At 42.4% G+C, this 24,391-nt stretch overlaps 1 protein-coding gene across 1 annotated transcript in view; it reads left to right on the top strand.

The window, feature by feature from the left end:
* The window catches only part of PPP2R1B (protein phosphatase 2 scaffold subunit Abeta), a 1,373,270-nt gene that overhangs the window by 692,942 nt on the left and 655,937 nt on the right, over positions 1 to 24,391 (top strand). The window contains exon 8 of the mRNA XM_044080997.1: positions 22,396 to 22,466. Coding sequence (XP_043936932.1) covers positions 22,396 to 22,466 — 71 coding nt within the window. The remainder of the gene's footprint in view (positions 1 to 22,395; positions 22,467 to 24,391) is intronic.

The raw sequence follows: 24,391 nt of genomic DNA, 5'->3' as shown, positions 1-24,391 counted from the left end.
CCCCAAGGCAGTAGCAGCGACCATAGCTAAAACCCTATTCCTTCTGAAAGGGAAGCAAGGTCATTAGACAGATGGGGTAAAAGGTCTACACTTCAGCTACTCTCTCAGCTAGAGCTCTAAACTGTCAGTTTCACATGATACAATACCAAGAGTTTATGCTGGATCAGTTAACTAAAAAACTAACCACTGATGAATCTCTTGATAAGAAATATGTATTAGAGATGGTAAATAACATACAACAGGTTAGCAACCATTCCTTAAAATGTGGCTATGATGCACTGGAGGCTTCATTTAGATCAGCCATGACAGGCACAGTGATAAGAAGGCATGCATGGCTAAAGGAACAAGCTTTGCCGGATCATGTTAAAGCTAAGTTGCTTGATGCTCCTATGGACAAGACAAGTTTGTTTGGTACATCTGCCCAGCAGGTTATGAAGAAAATGGAAGAAAAGGCAAAATCTGTTCAAACTGTTAAAGATTTCTTGCAGGTTCAACCCCCAAGGTTTAGCAGGAACTGGCCTGCCAAAAATTGGTCCTTTCCTGACTCCACAAAATTTCAAAGGGGCAGGAATAGACGTTCCAGAGGCAGAAACCAATCCAGAGGAGGTGCCTACAGAGGAAGGCAGTGGCAAGGTAACAACAGAGGCACAGACACAGCCACTGCCACTACATCAACACAACCACAGTGACTTAACCCTAAATCCGCCTACCAGGGAACAAATAGCAGCTCCTCTGGGCGGAAAGTTAACCTTATTATCAAAAAACTGGCACTACATAACAAAGGACAAGTGGATTTTACAAACCATAGATCAAGGTTACCGGTTTCACTTCCACACTTTTCCAGTCAAAAGAGGAATGCCAAATCTACCTCCAAATCAAAAACAGAGGCTCTACCAGATAATGGAGTTAGCAAACATGAGAGCTGTGGAAAGAGTGCCAACAGCAGAGCAAGGAAAGGGGTTCTACTCCAGACTATTCCTAGTTCCAAGAAAGGAAAAAAGTTGGAGACCAATTCTCGACCTGTCCACCTTAAATACATACATCATTGTCCCAAAATTCAAAATGCTGACCCTACAGCAACTTCTTCCCATGCTGGGCAAAGGAGTCTTGGCTGGTAACTCTAGATCTCAAGGAGGCATACCTGCACGTCCCCATTCGACCAATCTGCAGAAGATACCTCAGATTTCTTGCAGGATCAGAGCACTATCAATTCTCAGCATTGCCTTTGGCTTATCTACTGCCCAGAGTATTCACAAAATGCCTGGCATCAGTAATCGCCCATTGCAGACTTCAGGGAATTCAAATTTACCCATACTTGGACGACTGCCTGCTACAAGGGGACAACAAAAGCAAGCTGACAACAGATTTACAAAGGGTCATTTACTTGCTACAAGCACTGGGATACACAGTCAATTTACAAAAGTCAAGGCTGATACCATCCCAAACAAGGACATTCTTGGGCTGAATTGGACACAGTAAAACAAATGGCATTCCTGACTACAGAAAAACAAAAAGAGCTCCCTCTATACTTCTTGGCACTAACAAAACTGAACAAGTTAACAGCAAGAAAAGTACTGCAGGCCTTGGGCTTCATGGCATCATGCATAATCTTGGTTCCATTTGCCAGACTACATATGAGAAAACTACAGTGGTACCTAAAGAATTTATGGTCCCAACACAGACAGTCTAGAAACGGAAATCCCACTAATTCCATGCTTAAAACAGGAGTTCCTATGGTGGGCTCAGGCATGCCAGTCAAACCCAGGCCTACCCTTTCGCAGATGTCAAGCAAGCCAGACAATCACAACAGACGCTTCAGACCTAGGATGGGGGGCCCACATGCTGGACAAATGCGTGCAAGGATTGTGGACACAGGATCAACTCCAACTGCACATCAACCTAAAAGAAATGCTGGCAGTAAAACTGGCAATCCAAAAGTTCAAACCATTTCTCAAAGAGGGCCAGTTGATGATAAGGACAGACAACACCACAGTCATGTGGTACATCAACAAACAGGGAGGCACTCATTCATACCCCCTATGCAGAATGACCTTGGAGCTGTGGACCCTGGCACTCAGCTACAACATCCAGTTACAGGCAATATTTGTACCAGGGAAAGACAATACCCTAGCAGACATATTAAGCAGAACCACTTCGGATGCCCACGAATGAAAGCTTCACCCGGACATCTTCAAGACCATCTCAAAGAAATGGGGAATGCCACAGATAGACCTATTTGCATCACCTCTCAATCACCAGCTCAAAAAATTCTGCACAAGGACATTCCACCCATTAGCATGGAAAGTGGATTCGCTCTCTTTCAACTGGAAAGGCCTAACAGCATATGCATTCCCGCCTCTTCCTCTGATACACAAGGTACTACTGAAAATCAAGGAAGAACGTCCAAGGATAATCCTGATAGCTCCAAACTGGCCAAGACAGCACTGGTACCCACTACTGAGGAGCATGTCTCGAACAATATGTGGACAATTCCCCTGATGCCCTTGATGTTAACGCAGAGCAACTACAGCATCATACATCCAAACCTAAAAACCTTGCAACTGACTGCATGGAACATCACATAACAGCAGCTATTCCAGAACTTTCCCAAAGAGTTAAAGACATTATTCTTGAAGCACGCAGACCTTCAACAAGAAGGAACTATGCTGGAAAATGGAAAAGGTTTGTCATCTGGAGTATGGAAAGAGGAAAAGATGTGTCAAACATAGATATACCTAACATTCTGGAGTATCTGGCCGAACTTCTTCATTCAGGCCTGTCCTACTCCTCCATCAAGATACATGCATCAGCTATTTCAGCAGAATACAGCTTTGATACACCTGTTTTTTCGCACCCTTTGCTCAGGCAATTCCTCAGAGGAATCAAGAATGTAAAACCTCCAAGGAAACCACCATTACCAGCTTGGGATTTAAACTTTGTGCTAGAGAAGTTGACACTAGCACCCTTTGAACCAGCAGCAACAGCAGACCTACAACACCTGTCATGGAAAACTGCTTTCCTACTGGCAATTACTTCAGCAAGGAGGGTTTCAGAACTACAGGCCTTAATGGCAGTGCAACCCTTCCTAATCTTCCACCAAGATAGTGTCCATGAGGACTAATCCTACATTTATGCCTAAGGTGGTATCCAGACTGTCTTTAAACCAGGCAATCCACCTACCTACCTTCTTTCCCAACCCACAAAACAGAGGGGAAAGAATACTGCATACCTTGGATGTACATAGACAGCTACGCTACTACTTGGACAGAACAAAAAATAGCAGAAAGACTGACCAACTTTTGGTAGCCTATGCAACAGGAAGGGAAGGAAAAGCTATTTCCAAACAGACAATCTCCAAATGGATAGGAAATTGCATACGCTTCTGTTACTCCTTCCATGGAAAACCAATTCCACAGAACATAAGACCTCACTCTACAAGGGCAACAGCCACTACCACAGCCTTCTTACGAGGAGTGGCAACCAAAGACATTATTGAGGCGGCTACTTGGACCTCCGTGCATACATTTGCCAAGCATTGTAATTTGCCTCTATATTCCAGATCCCGAGCAGGGTTTGCCACTGCTGTACTGCAAGGGATCCTAAACACACCATAATCTATTTTTATCCTCCTCCCCTAGTTGGCTATGGTATTCTACCCACTTGTTATGACTGCAGATGCATCCATGAAGGACATAGTACAGTTTTGTACCTACCATAAATGTATATGTCCGAACTGGATAGCATCTGCAGTCAGGATTACCCTCCCTCCATCCCCTCTGTGGTACTCCTAGGGTGTTTACCCTTCTAATAGCTAGCTGTTGGGGGGGGGGGGGAGTCTTTTATGGTGTATTTGTTTGTGTATATGTACATACATCCTTATTGTTGTGTTTACCTCTATTTGGAAACATTGGCATCTATCCAAATTTTAGCCTGCAAGAGGGCTACTGGCATCTGGGGCAAGAAACACTGAGGAAAATGGTGTCGGCTGATGCCTTTATACCCAAAGACCAACAGAGATGACGTCGGGTGGAGTGCGACATCAGCCGAAGCCGGACCCGGACTTTGGAATCCGGCCGACTGAAGGGCTGCCTGACGACAGGACAACCCACTTGTTATGACTGCAGATGCTATCCAGTTCGGACATCTACATTTATGGTAGGTACAAAACTGTACTTTCCTCAGATTTTACAATATTTGACTGAGATGCTTGACAAGGGCCTATCTTTTTCTTCAATAAAAATCCATGCCTCTGCCATCTCGGCTCATTACAACACAGAGCCTCCTCTCTTTTCTCATCCTCTGCTTAAACAGTATCTTAGAGGGGCCAAAAATTTAAGGCCTCCCAGAAGATTACAAACTCCTGCATGGGACCTCAACTTTGTGCTGGAAAAATTCGCCCAGTCTCCTTTTGAACCAGCAGCTACTGCAAATATAAAATTTCTACCTTGGAAAACAGCTTTCCTCTTGGCAGTCACTTCAGCAAGAAGGGTTTCAGAACTACAGGCTCTCATGGCTGTGGAGCCTTTTATTACGTTTTACCCCAACAGGGTGTCCCTCAGGACCAATCCTCTTTTTATGCCTAAGGTGGTATCCAGTGTGGCTCTTAACTAGACAATTCACCTGCCAACGTTTTACCCAAATCCACAGAACAAGGGGGAGCGGATTCTGCATTCATTGGATGTACACAGACAACTAAGATTCTACTTAAACAGGACCAAATCTCTAAGAAAGTCTGAGCAACTACTGGTACTGGTAGCATTTGCTGCTGGGTCAGAGGGGAAGGCTGTATCAGAGCAGACTATTTCTAAGTGGATAGGCCACTGCATTCGTTTACTTGCACCATGATAAACCGGTGCCCAAGGGGATCAGGTCACATTCCACCAGGGCTGCCTCAACCTCAGCAGCTTTTCTCAGAGGGATTCCAACCAAAGACATTCTAGAGGCTGCTACTTGGAGCTCTATTCATACCTTCACAAAGCATTATCATTTGCCTCTCTTCTCCAAATCCAGGGCAGGCTTCGCTGCTGCAGTTCTGCTGGGCCTTATAGCCGCTCCTAATGCTATTTAGTTCCATCCTCCCGTCCATAGCTTTGGGATTCTACCTAAATGTAATGACTGCAACAGTGAAACACGAAGAACATAGTACAGTTGTGTACACTTACCGTAAATGTAGATGTTAGTGTATTCACTGTTGCAGTCTGGGTTACCCACCCGCCATCCCTCTTTTTCTATACCTTTTCTTTCCTTCACTGTATGCTAAAGCCTTTCTGGTGTATTTGCTTTTAGATGAAGGTAAAATTTATGTTGCTAAAAGTGCATTTAGATATATATAAATTTTTTTTTTGCTCCCTATTTGGGGGGCATCTGACTTCTGGGGCAAGAAAAACTGAATAAAATGGTGTCTGCTGTATGCTTTATACCCCTGACGTCATGGAAGAGGAGACCGCAACTGACACAGGACCCAAGACTTTATTATTCAGGCCGACTGAGGGCAACCTGCCAGCAGATTACCCAAATGTAATGACTGCAACAGTGAATACACACTAACATCTACATTTATGGTAAGTGTACACAACTGTACTTTCTCTGTCTACTATCCAAGGGTAATCATCACAGGTTACCCCATCGAATAGACTTGTTCCCACAGGACAGGTGATCCCTACTTCCTACTACGCCCTCAGGTGAACAATCTAAAACTGACTTATGGGTGATAGGGTTCTATTCCCCTTTAGACACCTATACTCAGGAGGATGTACTCAATGTTAGGAGGCCAGAAAGCCTAGTACCCGGAGAAATTATGTAAAACCAAAATCCACACAAACATTCGCAGAGGCTCTCCATAATAATCTGCTCAAGTAACAGAAACCTCCAAAGCAGAAACGCAAGCAACCTCCACCCCCAACACCACCCAAGTGACACATAGCCCACAGACTCAGTGTGCCACTCAACCACAGCCCATAAGGCATAACAATGTACCCAACACACTAGTCATAGGTGACTCTATAGTCAGGCACACTGATATCCCACTCACCAGGCTAAACAAGAAGGTTACTGTCAGGTGCTGGGATCCGCTACATAACCCACGCACTCGGGTCACTCCACAAGTGCAAATATGACTGTCGTCCATATTGGTGTGAACGACCTGAGACGTACCTTCCTGGACTACATGGAGACCTGGAAGAGCTCTCCAATCTTGTAGCCCAGGCAGGTATGACCCTAGCCCTGAGTAGCATTCTGCCATCACCCAGAATGATACCGCAGTACAAGGACAATGATTCACTTCAGCAATTGGCTAAGCTTCTGGTGTCATAATAAGGGGCTCCAGTATCTGACTGCCTGGGACCACATTGTCGACAGACCACGATGCTTTGCCGGAGATGGCCTGCAGCTGCCGCCCCTGGGATTCCGGATACTGGCGCCCCTGTAGTGCCTTTTTTAAGCAAGGTTCAAATGACATTCACCACCGTAACAGGAACAGGCAAGCAAAAACTGCGGGTAATGCTACTCAGTGCTAGAAGTCTAAATCTCTCAAATTGCACTCACTCAAGGCACTCCTTAAAGTGGAGGACATTGATATCTGTGCAGTGACTGAGACCAGGTTCAAGGCTCCAGAGAGCACCCCTTCACTACTAGGCTACAACTCCTACCACACTTTTCAGCCATGTAACCTGGACCGGAACACCAAAGGCAGAGGTGTGTCCATATTCATTAAGGATATCCGCACCTCCATGCTAGTTGCTCAGCATAATGCAGCCGAGGTTATCCAAATGCAACTAACTCTGGGCAAAACTGCAGTCCAAATTGTAGCTTGCTACAGATCCCCTACCATGCCCCAGGATTCCCACTCCTCTTTTCTTGATGTACTGGAAAATGTTAGGATTCAACCAAGCACCCTAATAATGGGCGATTTCAACTATCCTACCATTAACTGGGAAAACTACTCCTGTACTAACTCCTTCGCTCAACGCTTTCTGGAATTCATAAATTCCAATGCCCTGAATCAACTTTTCCACACCCCCACCAGGGGCAACAGTATCCTTGACCTAGTCATTACCAACATGAGCTTCTGGTCCGATCTGACCATAAGCTAATCACCCTAGATATCCACACCTCCACCCCTCATTTAAGGAACCACAGTAAAAAATTACTCTAAAGCCAACTTCATGCTTCTTAAGACAGAAGTGGTGAACTTCATGACACCCATGTTGATGAACAATACAGTTATGACTGCTGAATCCTACACAAATGCACTCTCTAAGCACTTAAACGAGTGCATGGATCGTGCTATCCCAGACATAACCAAGATGCTACCCTCTGAAAAAAGGAAGCCAGTCTGGTGTCATAAACAAAACTGTACAACAGAAGGAAGAAACTGTTGCAAAAAATAAAATCCCATGAGTGGAGGAGCTCCCTGGTCAGCCTCAGTATAAGCTGAGATCCCTTATAAGGTTCTCCAATGCTAGGTATGAAAAAAAATCACCAGAGTCTAAGGGCAATCACACAGCATTCTATAGCTATGTCAAGAATCTCAATAGCAACACCCAGATCTGCTCTGAGTTACAGCACAACGGCATGAAAATTACAGAACCAACTGATATTGACAGCATCCTGGCAGATAGGTTCAGTTCTAACTTTACCCCCCTCTCACCCCTAAAGGGCTCTTATCTATACAGGCATCCCAGGTTGCATTTTGCACAAACTTCAGAACGAACTGGCTCCCCACGCAAGCACCATGTTCAATCATAGCCTCACATCAGCCTTTGTGTGCACTGAATGGCATACAGCAACAGTTATCCCACTCCACAAAGGGGGAGCTACCACTGATCCTGGGAACTATCGCCCTATTGGCCTGATGAGCCTTGTCTGCAAGGCCATGGAGCATATCATGGAACTCAGACATTGGTAACCTCCAAATTCTTGACCCCTCCCAGTTCGGTTTTGTGAAAGGCAGATCATGCCTCCTGAACCTGATCGACTTTGAGGCAGTCACCAAAGCTGTAGACGAGGGTTAGGTGGTTCACAGTCTGCCTTGACCTTGCCGAGGCTTTCAACACCATCCCCTATTCTGGAATTGTAGCTAAACTCACTAAACTAGGTATGTCGCTATGTCACAAGATGGGTTGCCAACTGGCTCACTGACTGAACCCAGACTGTAAAAGTTGCGGACTCAGTCTGACTTCAAACCAGTGACAAGTGGAGTATCACAGCGTTCAGTCCTGGGACCTCTCCTGTTTGGTATCTACTTCTCTGAAGTACAGGCTAACACAGAAGGCCTAAGGCTAACTAAGTTTTCAGATGACTGCAAAGTAGGAGCCATAGTAGAGTCCCCAAATGATGTGGGCATCCTGCAGAAGGGCCTCACTGAGACAAATGCGTGGTGTCAAAGCCCTGGCCTCAAGCGGAATGCCAAAAAGTGCATTGTCATCCCCTTTGATAAAAAAAAATCTGTACCCATGAACTACCACATAGGCAGCAGTCTACTTAGCACACTGAATGTGTGATGAGACCTTGTGACCCAGGTGGACAGTAGTCTCTCCTTTGATCACATTGCCACAGTAGTCAGGAAGTCCTGCTACGTGGCACACTTTATCACAAAAGGGTGCTCATCCAGGAAAAGGTCATTGTTCCCCTATACTCGACACTCAGACCCATTGTAGAGTACAATGCCCCTTTTGGAGATGTACCTCACAAGACATCTGCAGCAGCTGGAAAGGCCACAGAAGTACCTCACAAAGGGGATTACTGGCCTCAAAACAGATGCCCTACACTGACCATCTCAAAAACTCCAGCTTTACTCCGTAGCATATCGCCTACTCTGAGGTGATCTCTGCCTAACATATAAAGCTTTGTCAAACCCAGAAATGTTGCACATGCTACACCTAAAGAAATCCTAATCCCTCCGAGCTACATGCTGTAGGGACCTAAACCTTGTTACCACAATAATCAGGGCATGCTGGAGGGATAGATTCCTGTCCCAGAGACTTCCCATACTTGGGAACAAGCTACCCATCTATCTCATCTGATCCCTTTTAGACACCTGTACAACAAGGACATGCTCAATGTCCTGCAGGAGGCCAGGAACCCCAATACTAGAAAATCTTACCTATCAAAGTGGTAAAGATTTTCCTTCTGGTGTCACAAAAGACAGCTGGACCTGCTGAAAAGCGACATCCCTCTAATCCTTTCTTTTCTTTGTGAACTACTGCAGACAGGGCTGGCCTACTCTTCTATAAAAGTGCACCGGTCTACTATCTCTGCCTGTCTCTCCTTGGATCCACTCTTACCATCAAAACTCTTTCAAAGGGGTCCTTCATCTTAGACCCCCTCCCCCAGGAAACCGACCCCTTTTCCATGGGATCTCAACTATGTATTGGAAAAGCTCATCCTGGCTCACTTCAAGCCAGGGGCTAAAGCCTCCTTAAAGTTCTGCACCTGGAAAAGTTTTATTGGTGGCTCCTACCTTAGCCAGGAGGGCCTCAGAGCTACTAGCTCTGATGGCTGACCCACCATTACTCATCTTCCATCTGAAGTGTCCCCCTCGGGACTAATCCCTCCTTCATGCCCAAGGTGGTGAGTGACGTGTCCTTGAACCAGTCCATCCACCTACCAACCTTATTTCCTAACCCTCGGGGGATAGTGAAAGAGTTCTCCATACCCTAGATGTTCAGACAGCTGAGGTTTTACCTCCATAAAACCAAGTTTATTAGTAAGTCTGGCCAACTGTTTTTGTTTCCACCCCTGGGCTGTGGGGAAAGCGGTGGCCAAACAGACGATTTCAGCCTGGATATCCAAGGTCATTCTTTTGCTACCGGTACCATGGTAAAACATTGCAGGGATCTATTAAAGCCCACTCCCAAGAGCTATGGCCTCTTCAGGAGCCTTTTTTAAGGGACTAGACACCAACACTATCCTCAACTGCTACCTGGTCCTCAGTACACACTTTCACCAAACACTAAAACCTGGACCCAAATCTCTAGGGCCAGAGTAGGATTTGCTAGGGCTGTCCTCCATGGATTCCTGGAGAGCTCTACCAGACCACCACCCCATTCTTAGTGACCTGTGGCACTCGCCCATATGTGGAATCCTGCAACATAGGAATAGGATATAGAAAAGTAGTGCAAAATCTTACCATAACCATAGATGTCCTTTTCCATGTTGCAGTATTCCTTCCCCTCCTGTTAGGTTGCACTTGCTCCTCCAGGTGGCACTGGACTAGCTGTTCCCTTTTATGACTGGCTGTGACTGGGGCTTCTGTTCTGAGGGCTGGTGTGTGCAGACATTACTTTTATGGCCCACGTTCCGGTTGGCCACGCCAGACGTTTGACGCACCAGGAGGGACTGAAAAACTTTGGAATACTGGTCGGTAGGCACGCAAAAGAAGAGTAAACCCATATGTGGAATACTGCAACATAGAAGAGAAAGACATCTGTGATTATGGTAAGATTTTACACAACTTTTCTTTTTTTCTACATGCCTTCCTGTAAACATCTGTTAAGTCACCGTCTTTAGAAATCTTAACATCTAGAAATTCTGTTTTTTTCTTTCTCCCACTGTGCTGTGAATCATAAAAAAAACTTGTGGTAGAATTTATATTTTTGCTGAATTTAAATAGTTCTAATTCTGTGGCTTTCCGTAGCAAAAAACTGTCGTCAAATCTCTTGATGTAAAGTATAAAACTAGAATAGGATTAATTAAAATTAAAATGGTTTCCCATTGAGCCATAACAGTGTTGGCATACGAATTTGCACAAGGGGTGCCCATGGCAACCCCCTTTCTCTGTAAATAACTTCCTGTATATGAAGACAATATTCAATTTAATATCCAAAACCATACAATAAAAACACATTTTCTGGATACTTGATTGCTTGATAAAAAGCATCAAACAGATTCAATCCCGTCATCATTTGGCATTGTAAGTAAAGATGTAGTGTCAAGAGACACTAAAAATAACATCAGTAGAATATAAATCAGAAAAAAACAAATTCTGAAAGAGAATGGGGAAAATGTTCCATCTCTTAGAACAGAATGGATTTTGTCAACAACTGAATGCAACTTATTTTCAATAAAAATAGGATGTTCAGCACACCACCCTTTACTCGACAGTTGGTTTAAGGGAGGGTCTCTTTGATCTTTATGAATTTTTGGCAGACCCCTAAACACTGCAATTAAGTCTCAACTGTAAAATATTTATTTTGTTCATGATCAATAAGGCCACTCATTAGGCAATCATATAAATCTAAATAAATACAGCCGGTGCCACTCCGGATGAACTTCTGCTCTCACAAAAATATATATAGTAAATCAGCAACAAAAATGTGGCGAAGAAACAAGGTAGAAAAAATAAAAAGTTTAATTGGTTAGTTCTTTCACCTCAAACAGGATATTTCATCAGACCACGGCAATCTCTCACATCACTTTAACCCTAAAATAGTCACTCAGTCAATTAAGCAATTCATTCTTACAGTTGTAAAAACTCAACATTTAAATTAAAACATATGCATATCAGAAAAATAAACGCACATTAAAATTCATCTTGAAGGACATGCTTTTAAATGAGGTTTGACAGAAGCCCTATCATTCAGTCCTGGTGGGTGGTCAGCCTGCAGCTCTATTATCCAGCTTAACTCTAACATCACCCAATTTAGGACCTAAATTAATACATTAAATTACTCTAAAACTAAATTCATGAGTTTTATCAAACTGGACTATGTGTTTAGCTAAAGCACTTCTTTCTGTGTCTGTTTTTTATTGCTAATAAATGTTCTCTTATACGTTCTCCCAAGGATCTGTCATACCCACATAGAATGAACTACAGATATTGCACACTGCTAAATTAGATTTCTAATAGTGCAACTAGCTGTAGTTCAAAAAAAAAAAAAAAAAAAAAATATATATATATATATATATATATATATATATATATATAGGTCTACTTCATAAGATCGACAGACCATTTGATAGACATTCATTTGGTTGACAGCTCATTTGATCGACAACCAGTATTCAAGGCAAAAACTTGGGATTTGCCCCCCTTCCCAATGTTGTCTGATCCTGGAGCTGGTATATATAGTTAGGGGGGTGTGGGGGGACACCCCCCCCCCACACACATTGGGAGTGTGGGGTGCGAAGCCCCCCACTTGTTTTCTTTAAAATGTATCGATGTTCGTGTTACACTGCTGCAGTCATCACACTGGGTTATCCTGCCGTCAGGCGGTCCCGCAGTCTACCAGAGTTCCAAAGTCTTGGTCCAGCATCTGTTGCTGTCGCTTCTTCCCTGACGTCAGTGTGCCAGGTGTATATGAGGCATCCAACGCCTTTTTTTTTCAGTTTTTCTTGCCGCGCGGTGCCCGAAGCAGAAGCAGTTTGCAAGTGCCGGTCGGCCGACTCCTGAGATTTTCAATTCGAATTTCAGACCGAAGTCTTCAATAAAGCTAAGTACCCCATTGGGAAACCTTTTCTTGCCTCAGTCCGATGTCAGAAAAAGTTAACAATTGCATTTCTTCTGGGAAGCAAATACCTCATAAGGACTTTCATTCTTATTGTAGTCCTTGCCTAGGCCCAGACCACGACATCACAGGTTGTCGGTTTTGTGCTAGGTTTATTAAACGCCGTTTTGATTTCGCCAGACATTACTTTGGTAGGAAATTTAATTATACCATGCCGTCTGAGCAACCAACTACCGGCATGCATAAAAAACGCAAGGATAAGGACAGGCAGCCGAGACCCAAACCAGACTCCAAGGCTTCTGCTGGGCCAGTCGCCGGTTCTCTGGTTTTCAGTGAGGCGCCTACGCGCAGCCCCTGACTACCGATGATTTGGAACCTCAGACGGCTTCCGATTCCCAAGCAGAGATTACTAGGCCGCCACAGCCTTCATCTTTAGCCCCTTCCGACTCCAGAGCAGAAGGAGATTCCGGTGCAGCTGAAACGCCTTCAGTTGCAGAAGGTGTCTTCAGACAGACTACACTCACCATCAAATCTTATGCAAAGCTGAAAACTCCTTTAAAAACAAAAAAGACTGTACAGCAGTCTCCAGTACAAGGCCCCATGCTTAAGAAACAGATGGTTAAGATGGCTGAAGATTTAATTACCCTAATCAGGGGTTCCCATCCCCCTCCTGATAAAAGGCCAAGACAGGAGGAGGATTATGCGTCCTCTGACCAGGTTTCAATTTCCTCAGATTCTTCTGAGGAACAGGAATACTCTTTTTTTTCCCCCTTATGAAGACTCTGCTGAAGAGTCTATTCCCTCAGCATCTCCCCCAGAAGACTACTCTTTTGGGGAAACTTTACATACCATGAGGGAACATTTCCACTGGCCAGGATTACTATGATTCTAAGAAAAGGCTCCGTGAGTTCCTTTTACTACCCCAGCACAGACCTTTTACTATGCCTCCCATGTTAGACATTGTGGATGATGTTTACCTAGAATCTAGCCTTAACCCAGACTCTCTATCTCCAGCACCAGCCAAACCAGACAGATACTACAGAGTCCCTGACTCTCACAAATTCCTTTAAAACCCCTGTTGCGGAAATTTCCTAGGGTCCCAAAGGGGTTAAGGCCTCTATTGCTAAAAATCCTGTACCCTCTGAAAGGGATTCCAGAGCACTAGACTGGGAAAGAAAGTATATACCTCAGCTACTTAGCTGTGAGGGCCTTAAATTGCCAGTTTCACATGCTGAAATATCAGCAATACCTGATGTCTCAATTAAAACAAAAAAATGAGCACTCATTCAGAGCAGCCTGATTTCAAAGAAATGCAAGATTTGTTGCATGCAGCTGAACAAGTGGGAAAACATACTTTACAATGTGGATTTGATTCATTGGAGGCTTCCTGTAGAGCAACAGTGACTGGGTCTGTCATACATATAGACATGCTTGGTTAAAAGAAATCCTACCTGATCATGTTAAAGCAAAGTTATTGGATGCACCTTTACAGCAGGATATTTTATTTGGTGTAAAAGCAGAAGAGGTTTTAAAGAAAATGGAGAAGGCAAAATCTATGCAGATGGTCAAGGATTTTCTACAGGTTCAACCCCCTCGTTTCAGCAGAAATTGGCCAACAAAAAACTGGTCCTTTCCAGCTTCTGACAGACCACATCGGGGCAAATAGACACCCAAGGGGCAGAGGTCAAGTCACAAGGCCCTTACAAGCCTCGACAATGGGGTATCGCAACCCAGAAAGGAGGAGAAGACAGGCCCCAAGCTGTCAGAAGACGAACACAATGACTTAACCCTCAGACTGCCAAGCAAATCTCTCTTGGCAGCTCCCTTGGGGAGGAAAACTAGCACTTTTTGCAGACAACTGGCACATCATCACAAGACAAATGGGTCCTAAATATTGTCTCACAAGGATAGACTCCACTTTCACACTTTGCCAAGGATAAAAGGAATGCCAAACATGCCACCAAATCAATGGGCAGAGGCTCAAAAACAAATTATAGCTCTCATGGACATGAGAGCCATTCAGCAGGTACCTACACAAGAGCAAGGACAAGGATTTTACTCAAGACTCTTTCTAGTTCCCAGAAAAGACAAAGCCTGGAAACCCATTCTGGACCTTTCCATTCTAAACACTTATCTGCAAGTACCCAAATTCAAGATTCTAACACTACAGCAGCTTCTTCCTATGCTGGGCAAGAAGGCTTGGCTAGTAACGTTGGCTCTCAACGAGGCATACCTGCATGTCCCTGTCAGACAAAATTGCCTCCGATTTATTGCAGGTTCAACTCATTATCAATTCCCTGCACTGCCCTTTGGCTTATCTACTGCGCACAGGGTCTCCACAAAATGCCTGGCACCAGTAATTGCGTACTGCAGACAGAGGAATTCAAATATATCCATACCTGGACTGCCTTATTCAAACAGAAAGCAAGGACATTCTTTTAAAGCATCTGGCGTTTGTCAAACACCTGTTAAGTTGCCTAGGGTATACAATAAACGAAAAGAAATCAAAACTAGTGCCCTCTCAAAACATAATATTCCTGGGTGCCAGCTTAAATACAACGGCCCAGATGGCTTACCCTCATGCCAGACCAGCAAGAACAGTTGACTCAATACTTCAAAATGATGGCAACAAAGACCCAACTCCCTGCAAGATAAATTCTGCAGGCCTTTGGATTCATGGCATCTTGCATACTACTAATACCATTTGCAAAACTGCATATGAGGAAATTACAATGATACCCGAGAAGCGTATGGACTCAGCACAGCTTGGAAACAATAATACCACTCATTCCCGGCCTTCAACAGGAGTTTCTATGGTGGGCTCAGGCATGTCACCTCAACAAGGGTCAGCCTTTTACCCCACCCACAGCGAGGCAAACTATAACAACAGATGCATCGGATTATGTCTGGGGAGCACACATGGCAGGACAGTGCATTCAGGGCAAATGGTCTACAGATCAAAGGCATCTGCATATCAATCAAAAATAAATGCTAGCTGTACAAAATGCCCTAACAGCTTTCAAGGACCTCTTACATCCAGGACAACTCCTAATAAAGACGGACACCGCCACAGTAATGTGGTACATAAACAAGCAAGGGGCACACACTCCTACCCCTTATGCAGGCAAGCAATGACCTTGTGGAACACTGACCTACCAAGTTCAACTACAAGCACAATTCCTGCCAGGGAAGAAAAACACATTGGCAGACTATCTAAACAGAAACATCATGGATCCTCAGAAGTGGAAACTAGATCCACAAGTATTTGCAATGATAACTCAAAAATGGGGACACCCAGATATAGATCTGTTTGCCAACCCCCAAAACTACCAACTTAGGAAATTTTGCACAGGGACATTCCACCCACTAGCTTGGAAAGTGGACGCCCTCTCATTCAGTTGGAAAACATTAACAGTGTATGCCTTCCCTCCACTGCCTCTTCTAGCAAAGGTGCTGCTGAAAGTCAGATTAGAGGCCACAAATGATATTCATTGCTCCAGACTGGCCACGCCAAGACTGGTATCCAGTACTAAGGAACATGGCTCACCATGGATTTTGCCTCAAATTCCTCACCTGCTCATGCAGCAAAACAATCAGATTCTACACAGCCAGCTCAAGACTTTAAATCTGGCTGCATGGCAAATTACCTAAGCAACCAGCCAACACTTCTCTCTAAAGCTGTTACGGATGTCATTCTGGAGGCCAGGAGGCCCAATACCAGGAAAGCCTGTTCAGAGAAATGGAAAAGATTTTGTGCCTGGAACCAGGCTAAAGGCCAAAATCCCCTTGTTCCAAACATTCCTCAGATTCTACAATATTTAACTGAGTTGTTGCACAAAGGACTTTCTTTTTCATCTAATAAGATCCACGCCTCCGCGATTTCAGCTCACTACAACACGGATCCTCGTATATTTTCACATACACTGCTAAGACAGTACCTCTGAGGGGCTAAGAACATAAGACCGCCCAGGAGAGCACCAACTTGGGATCTCAACTTTGTTCTGGAAAAGCTTACACTACCGCCCTTTGAGCCAGCTTTTACAACTGATTTACAGTTTCTATCATGGAAAACTGCCCTGCTGCTAGCAATAACTTCAGCACGAAGAGTCTGAGCTACAGACCCTAATGGCAGTGGAGCCTTTCCTCATTTTTCATCGACAGTCGCTCTACGAACTAACCCTTCCTTTATGCGGCCCTAAAACAAACCATTCATTTGCCCACCTTTTTCCCAAATCCCCAGAACAAAGGAGAAAGGCTCCTGCACTCTTTGGACATTCACAGGCAATTACGTTACTATTTGGATAAAACTAAGGCTTTCAAAATCTGACCAGTTCTTTGTATCCTATGCTGCAGGATCACAAGGAAAAGCTATCTCAAAACAGACTATCTCAAAATGGATAGGACATTGTATCCGTTTCTGCTACACACATCATGGGAAACCGGTACCTGCTAGCATTAGGTCCCATTCCACCAGGGCTACAGCTACATCAACTGCCTTTCTCAGTGGGGTACCAACCAAGGATATTTTGGAGGTTGCAACTTGGAGTTCAGTGCACACCTTCACCAAGCACTACCACTTAACTCTATACTCTAAAACCAGAGCTGGCTTTGCCACTGCAGTTCTGCTAGCTTCTCCAAACCCTGTTTAATTCCACCGCCCATCCTTAGCTTAGGGATTCTACCCAAGTGTGATGACTGCAGCAGTGTAACACTATGAACATAGTACAGTTTTGTACCTACCATAAACGTAGATGTTGGGAGTGTTCACACTGCTGCAGTCCTGGTTACCCTTCCTCCATCCCCACTGACCTAGCTGAACTTTTCTATACCTTTCCATCTGGTACAACCTTTGTGGTGTATTTGCTTGTAACTGAAGGTATTCCTTGTATTTCCTTTACATGTTTTATTGGCAATATGTATTGCCCACCTACTTGTGGGCACCTGACATCTGGGGCAAGAAAAACTGAAGAAAATGGCGTTGGATGCCTCTTGTATACCCTTGGCACACTGACGTCAGGGAAGAAGCGACAGCAACCGATGCCGGACCAAGACTTTGGAACTCTGGCCGACTGCGGGACCGCCTGGCGGCAGGAGAGCCCAAGTGTGATGACTGCAGCAGTGTGAACACTCAAACATCTACATTTATGGTAGGTACAAAACTGTACTTTTTGTTGTATTTTCATGTTTTAAATGAAAGTAGGTGGGGGGCTTCGCCCCACCCCCACAAATGTAGGAGGCTATGCCCCCACACCCCCTAACTATATATACCAACTCCAGGGTCGCACAACATTGGGGAGGGGGGCAAATCTCTGTTAAGTGCCTTGAATACTGGTTGTCGATCAAGAGCTGTCTACCAAATGACTGTCGATCAAATGGTCTGTTGATCTTATGAAGTAGACCCATATATGTGTGTGTATATATATGTATATATATATATATATATATATATATATATATATATATATATATATATATATATATAGTGTGTGTGTATATCTCCAAAGTTTTGGGATGAATAAATATATTCTCTGCCGCTAACACAAACGCTGCAGTTTTTACATGGTATCTGACCTTCATTCAATGTTATGTTAATTTGCTTTCTACCATTACTATAACATAATCTCTCTAAATTATTTTTAAACCTAAATCAAGGTTTTTCTCCTACTACATTCCTGTATTTCTCTATCAGTTTATAATATAAAACATTTTTGACATATTCTATTAATATTACTAGAATATTGAAGTGTAACTGGTACAATTTCTTTCATAACTTCTTTTTAACATTATAATAAACTGTAGTATCATTACACATGTATGGCTTAGCTATAGTCCTTAAAATCTTTACTTCTTTGATACCCTTGTGTACTAATTCTGTATTATATTTACATTGTAACAATTCATTCCTAAAATATTTATATCTTCAAACTTCTCATCTTCTTTATCTAGTCTCGAAATTCACATCCCTTGACCTTTGTTTCTGTATATGTGTGGGATATATAGTGTCCCTACACACTATATTATTTCTCCGACAAGGTTTCTTATATTGTGTGCTGAAACATCCATTAACATCTTTCTTTATAGTGATAGCTAACAAATTTTATATGATATATATTTAGAACTACAGCTAGTTGTATTACTAGAAATCTTTTTTATTTAGCAGTGTGCAATATCTGTAGTTCATTCTATGTGGGTATGACAAACCGACCCTTGAGAGAACGTATAAGGGAGCATTTGTTTTAGCAATAAAAAACAGACATAGAAAGAAGTGCTTTAGCAAAACTTAGTCCAGTTTGATGAAACTCATGAATTTAGTTGGAGTAATTGAATGTATTAATTTAGGTCCTAAATTAGGAGTCTTACAGAAAAGATAAGAGTTAAGATGGACAATAGAGCTGCAAGCTGACCGCCCACCCTGAAGGAATGATAAGGCTTCTATCAAACCTCATTTAAAAAGTACATCCTTTAAGATGAATTTTATTGTGTTTATTTTTCTGCTATTCATATGTTTTAATTTAAATGTCAGAGTTTTTACAATTGTAAGACTGAATTGCTTAATTGATTATTTTAGGATTATATAAAGGAAGTTATTTGAGAGATTGTCATGGTCTGATGAAGCATCCTGTTGGATGAGAAGGCGCTAACCAATTAAACTTTTATTTTATTTATTCTGCCTTTTCTTCGCCACATTTCTGTTGCTGAATCATATAAGTCTGCCTGTATGTGTTTTGTTATTTAAATGCTCATTTGTTATTTTTAAGTACATTTTGCTCTCCATGAGCATTTTATTCATTTTGTCATACTTAGAACTGTCCATAATAACAACCGCTCCCCCTTTGTCTGCAGGTCTAATGGTTATAGTATTGTTTTGTAGGTTTATTAAGGCTTTATTTTTTTTCAGTTATAAAAATAATTTTTTTATGTTCTTGATATGTAATGTTAAATATTTTGCGAATGCTTTTTCAAATGCTTCAAGCAGTGGATGTAGAGGGGAAAATGTACTAGATTTTTTTAAAAACAAAGGTATTGCCTATAGGCTGCTCACCATGCATCAGATTCAACATAACATTCGTAGTAAACATTTTAGTATCCATGATCTAATCTGTGTTAACGATGCTTTTTGACAGAATGAAAGATAAGCCTTTTTGTAATAGTCATTTCAGTCTCATCAAGTTTGTTTGCGTCTTGCGGCTTTTCCCAGTTAGGGGTTGCCACAGCGGAACTCCGGTCCACTAATGATTGGTAGTGGATTTTTACGTACTGGGTTACCAGCCCTGACGCACAACCTTCAACGAAGGCACGCCCCATTCACGTATGCCACCATACAGAAGAGACTCTAGCTGAGAATCGAATGGGACAACGTCTTGCTGCTCCATACTAACTGTGTGGAGCTGGATTCCACATTCTTCGTTCGCTTTCTCTGCTCCTTTCTGTCTTCAGATTTTCTTTTCCTGCCTCTGCTGAGAGATCTGTTGAGTTTGTAACCTATCTCTTACTGGCAGGGGAAATGCTGAAAAAACATGCTTGACAGATGTATATTTTGTAATTTTTTTTACATCCTGTGTGGTGTTAGCAAGGCAGACGCCAGTTATAATTCCGGTCGAGTGATTATAACTTTCTCTAAGCGAGTCTCAGAGGAAACTGATGCGGTTTGGTTCTCTTTCGGAGGTGTATCTGTGAATCTTGCTGATTGGCTCCTTTCTTTGGGCTTCTCTTATTTGGAAACATTGGACACTGGATCCAGATCTTTTGTCCCATTCGGACAGACTAATTCATCAGGATCTTCAAAATCTCAAGCTCACTGCATGGCTTAGTTCCAGTGGTTGCCAGGCATTCTTCTCTCACTTCCCCAGTTCAAAGAATGGTTTTAGCCTCCCACAAACCTTCGACTAGAAGGTTGTACTTCAAGTGGGAAACTTTTTCAAAATGGGCTTCAGAGACTAATCTTTCTCTCTTTTTTTTTTTTTTTTTTTTTTTACCACCAATTGAGAAGGTCCTGGAGTTTTTAACATTGTTTTTTGAAGCAGGAGCATCTACCTCGACCATACGAATGCCGATAGCTGCAGTCTCAAATTTTCATAATTTGAATGAGACAATGTTAATGTCCCACAAACTTTGCAAAGCCTTTCTAAAAGGGCCTTTGATGCTCGGACCCCCATACAAAAGACCCTTCTGCACCTTGTGAGTGGTACTTCAGTGTGTAATTGGTTCCCCTTTTGAACCTTCTGCTACTTGGAAGAAGTTTTTTATCCTGGAAAACATTGCTGATAGCTATTACTTCCACAAGGAGGATATCTAAACTACAGGCCTTATCTTGCAAACTTCCATAGCTTACTTTCCATAAAGACGGTTTCCTTGCCAATGAATCCTCCTTTTCTGCCAAAGATAGTATCCAGGACCAATATCAACCAGACTGTTCACCTTCTAGTTTTCTACCCCAACTTCTTAAACAAGGGTGACTATTACCTACATTTACTAGATGTACATAGTTGCATTTTTACCTTCACAGAACAAAGGAAATCAGAAAATCGGACCAGCTGCTTCATTTTCTGCTACTGTGGGAAAACCTGTTTCTAAAGTTACTTTATCTAAATAATAGCTTAAAGCACTTTGTTAAAAATGAGTTATACAGTCAACTACCAGGACCTGTTGAAGCACATTCAACAAGGGCAATAGCCGCTTCGGAAGTCTTTCATTCCAGAGCTTCTATTGATATTTGTGCAGTTAACTACCTGGGCATCTCCTCTTAACTTTGTTACTCATTACAAGCTGGATCTGGTCTCTAGTGTAGAGCGTCATTTGGCTCGATGGTGCTCAGGAATATTCTTCCGTGAGACCCATCAGGATTTAGGGAGCTGGGGACTCTGTCCCACAGTCAAGGATTAAGTTAAGGTTGACAACATCAGATAGTTACGTCTTGCCATAATGTTCCGTTTGTGTTGTTGATCTTCACTTATCCTTGACATCCCCACTCTCCTTCCCCCTGCCCTTTGGTTTCTTGGTGGAAAGAATCTTTCCCAAAAGATTGGCTTTTCCTTTTAGGAATGCAGATACAGTATCTGGTCTGTTAATTCTGTCTGCCACTATTTTATGCAAACATGATCTGAGGTAATCCTGTGAGGAGCATTATGGGTAAAGCTTAGCCAGAGTTTTGGAGGGCACAAGCTGGAGTAACCACCAAGTCAGTTCCAATATATGGAACCAAACTCAGTCAAGTATAAGTGAAGATAGACAACCCAGATGGAACATTATGGTAAGGCATAACTTCTTTTTTAATTGTAAGACTGAATTGGGTTAAGTGGAGTATGAATGATGGCACTGCAGAAGACAACTGAGCAAATGTTTAACATTACTGTAACAGCAGATCTAAGCATTTAGTCCATCCCTGCCAAAAAAAAGGAAGAGTATTTGCATCTCGGGCTGCTTTGCCTTACCTTTGAACAGGCAGAGTTATATTTTTGTTTATATAAAATTGCTTTTTATACACACTAGTGGAGGGAAAGTTTAAAGGGATTTATTCATTAAGATCTACAGCTTCATGATATTAGTAATGATTGTAGTTTTGGTGACTTCTAAGTATACCTAAAATATATTTTTTTGTTACTCTACATATGTTTTGCTGGTTTGCCTATTGATCATGATGCAGTGAAGGATCATTTTATGGGAAATGTTAGAATTTTATTGTACATTTCTTGTGGTGAATAGTAAGGTATTGATCGCATCCAGAAAAAAAATGACAGCATGGAAATTCTGTTTGAGTGCATCTTAATGTCTTTAAGTCAAATAACAGTGGCGCTAGTAAATTGTACGAGCCGAAAACATTTACATTGTCTGCACTTAGTGTTTTTTAGGGCTTCAGGTGGTCTCATATTCACTTGGGGGGGGGGGGGATCATTAATAATGCAAAAAAGTGACAAAAGTTTGCAGAAAAACAGTGTCCTTTCTTTTGTAGAGTTTTGTGAGAATTTGCCAGATGATAGCAAGGAGTCTGTCATTATGAATCACATTCTACCATGTGTCAAGGTAAGATTTTATTTTGTTTGAGGTTGTAATTTGGCCTTTGTTTGTATAACCAGTTTTGAATCTTCATCTTTAGAACAGTGAAATATTGCAACAGTCTTCCAGTGTCAGTGTTTGAAAGTGGTTTTTGGATTTAAGCTTATCAATTTATGTTCATATAAAACTGAAGTTTAAAAGAAGGCGAAGTCTGAAACTGTTGTGAAATGTTGGTTGTTTTCGGTAGAACCCATACAAGAAAACTGTCTTCCTTGAGCATCTGTTGTAGTAGTTTTCAGTATATCGGTAACTTAGTTACTCAGAGCAGCACACTGACTGTGCCAGTATTGTGGCCAGTATTATTTGCTTGTCTGAGCTACATTGTAAATGTACCTTGGGAGGGTGCCCCTTGTCCTATGTACTAAAATGAGTCTGTCTCCAGAAAGGACTTCAGCCACCTTTGTCACTCATCTTGATGATTAACTTTTAAACTCTTGCTGCTGTGAGGTTTTACTTTGTTGTCTACATTAAGCAGCTCATATTGGTTGTCAATTTTGGAGCTCCTACTCCGTATCCATGGAGCCCTCATACCAGTAGTTTTCCTTTTCAAAGTCTATTTTGTCTGTTCTCTCCTTGGCCTTTGCTACTAGCATCATTTTAACTACTGATATTAGCTTAGATCATTATTCCAGTAGTCCTTAGTGCTAGGGGCTTCAGCATCAGAAGGTTTAGCATCCAGTCCGAGTTCAGAGCTGTGTTTTTCCCTTCCGATGGACAGATGTCCACCCCTTATAGAGTGTAAAGTTGATGTTCGCCCATGCCGTATTAACATCTTTCCTGTCAAAGTTCACAGAATAGACACCTTTTTGTGTCTGTCACTTCATCTGCCTGTGGCCAAAGCATGCGTTTTTTGTTTCAGAAGGAGCAGATAATGTGCTCAGTTTCTGTGAGGATGTCAAGGGTTGGAGTGTGGCATTCTGAACTTGTCTTCGGTCTGTGGCATCCAGGATGGCAGCCCTGCTTAAGTGCACTTGGAAGCTCAAATATAGGTTGATTCCAGTTCCTCCCCACCTTATCTGTGTCTTGTTGCCTGTGAATTGAGCAGTGGAGGGGCCATAAATCCTATCTCCCTTCCAGGTGATTCTCCAGCAGTGGATCCCCTTGGCATTAGAGGGTTCATACAAGTTTTGCAGAACCTACAGACAAGTGCAGGTCACATCAGTTTGTCTGGAGCTTCCTCTACTAAACAAGAGGGGGAATCTTCAGTGAGGGATGATGGTTCCCTAGAGTGTGAGGTAGGAAAAAGTGGGCTGTTTCCACTATTCTGTGGTATGAACCAGGCAATGACTTAGGACACAATTTCTCCTGCTTCACCACAGAGGAACTGTCATTTGGAAACAAAGTTGAAAGTTGATTTCAAATGGGAAGCCAGAGTGGCGTCAGATGTCCAGAAAAACTGAATTTTGATGTACGTTTGTTAGGAATCCTAAACCTGTGACAGTTGCTCCAGTTTTTGAAGCTTTAGAGGACCAGTGGCAACTTCCAAGGTCACTAACACTAAAAATACTTTAGATTTTATATATATATATATATGTATATATATATATATATATATATATATATATATATATATATATATATATATATATATGTATATATAATGTGTGTGTGTGTATATATATATATATATATATATATGTGTATATATATGTATATGTATATGTATATATATATATATATATATATATATATATATATATATATGTATATATATGTATATATATATATATATATATATATGTATATATATATAAAATCATCTTTCGGCTGTTCCCATTGGGGGTCGCCACAGCGGATCATTGGTTTCCATTTCTTCCTGTCCTCTGCATCTTGGTCTGTCACACCAACCACCTGCATGTCCTCTCACCACATCCGTAAACCTTATTTTAGGC

This window comes from Protopterus annectens, chromosome 8.part0, assembly GCF_019279795.1.
Source record: "Protopterus annectens isolate FY-2018-M chromosome 8.part0, PAN1.0, whole genome shotgun sequence".
NCBI lineage: Eukaryota > Metazoa > Chordata > Ceratodontiformes > Protopteridae > Protopterus > Protopterus annectens.
This window is presented reverse-complemented; position numbering and strand designations above follow the sequence as displayed.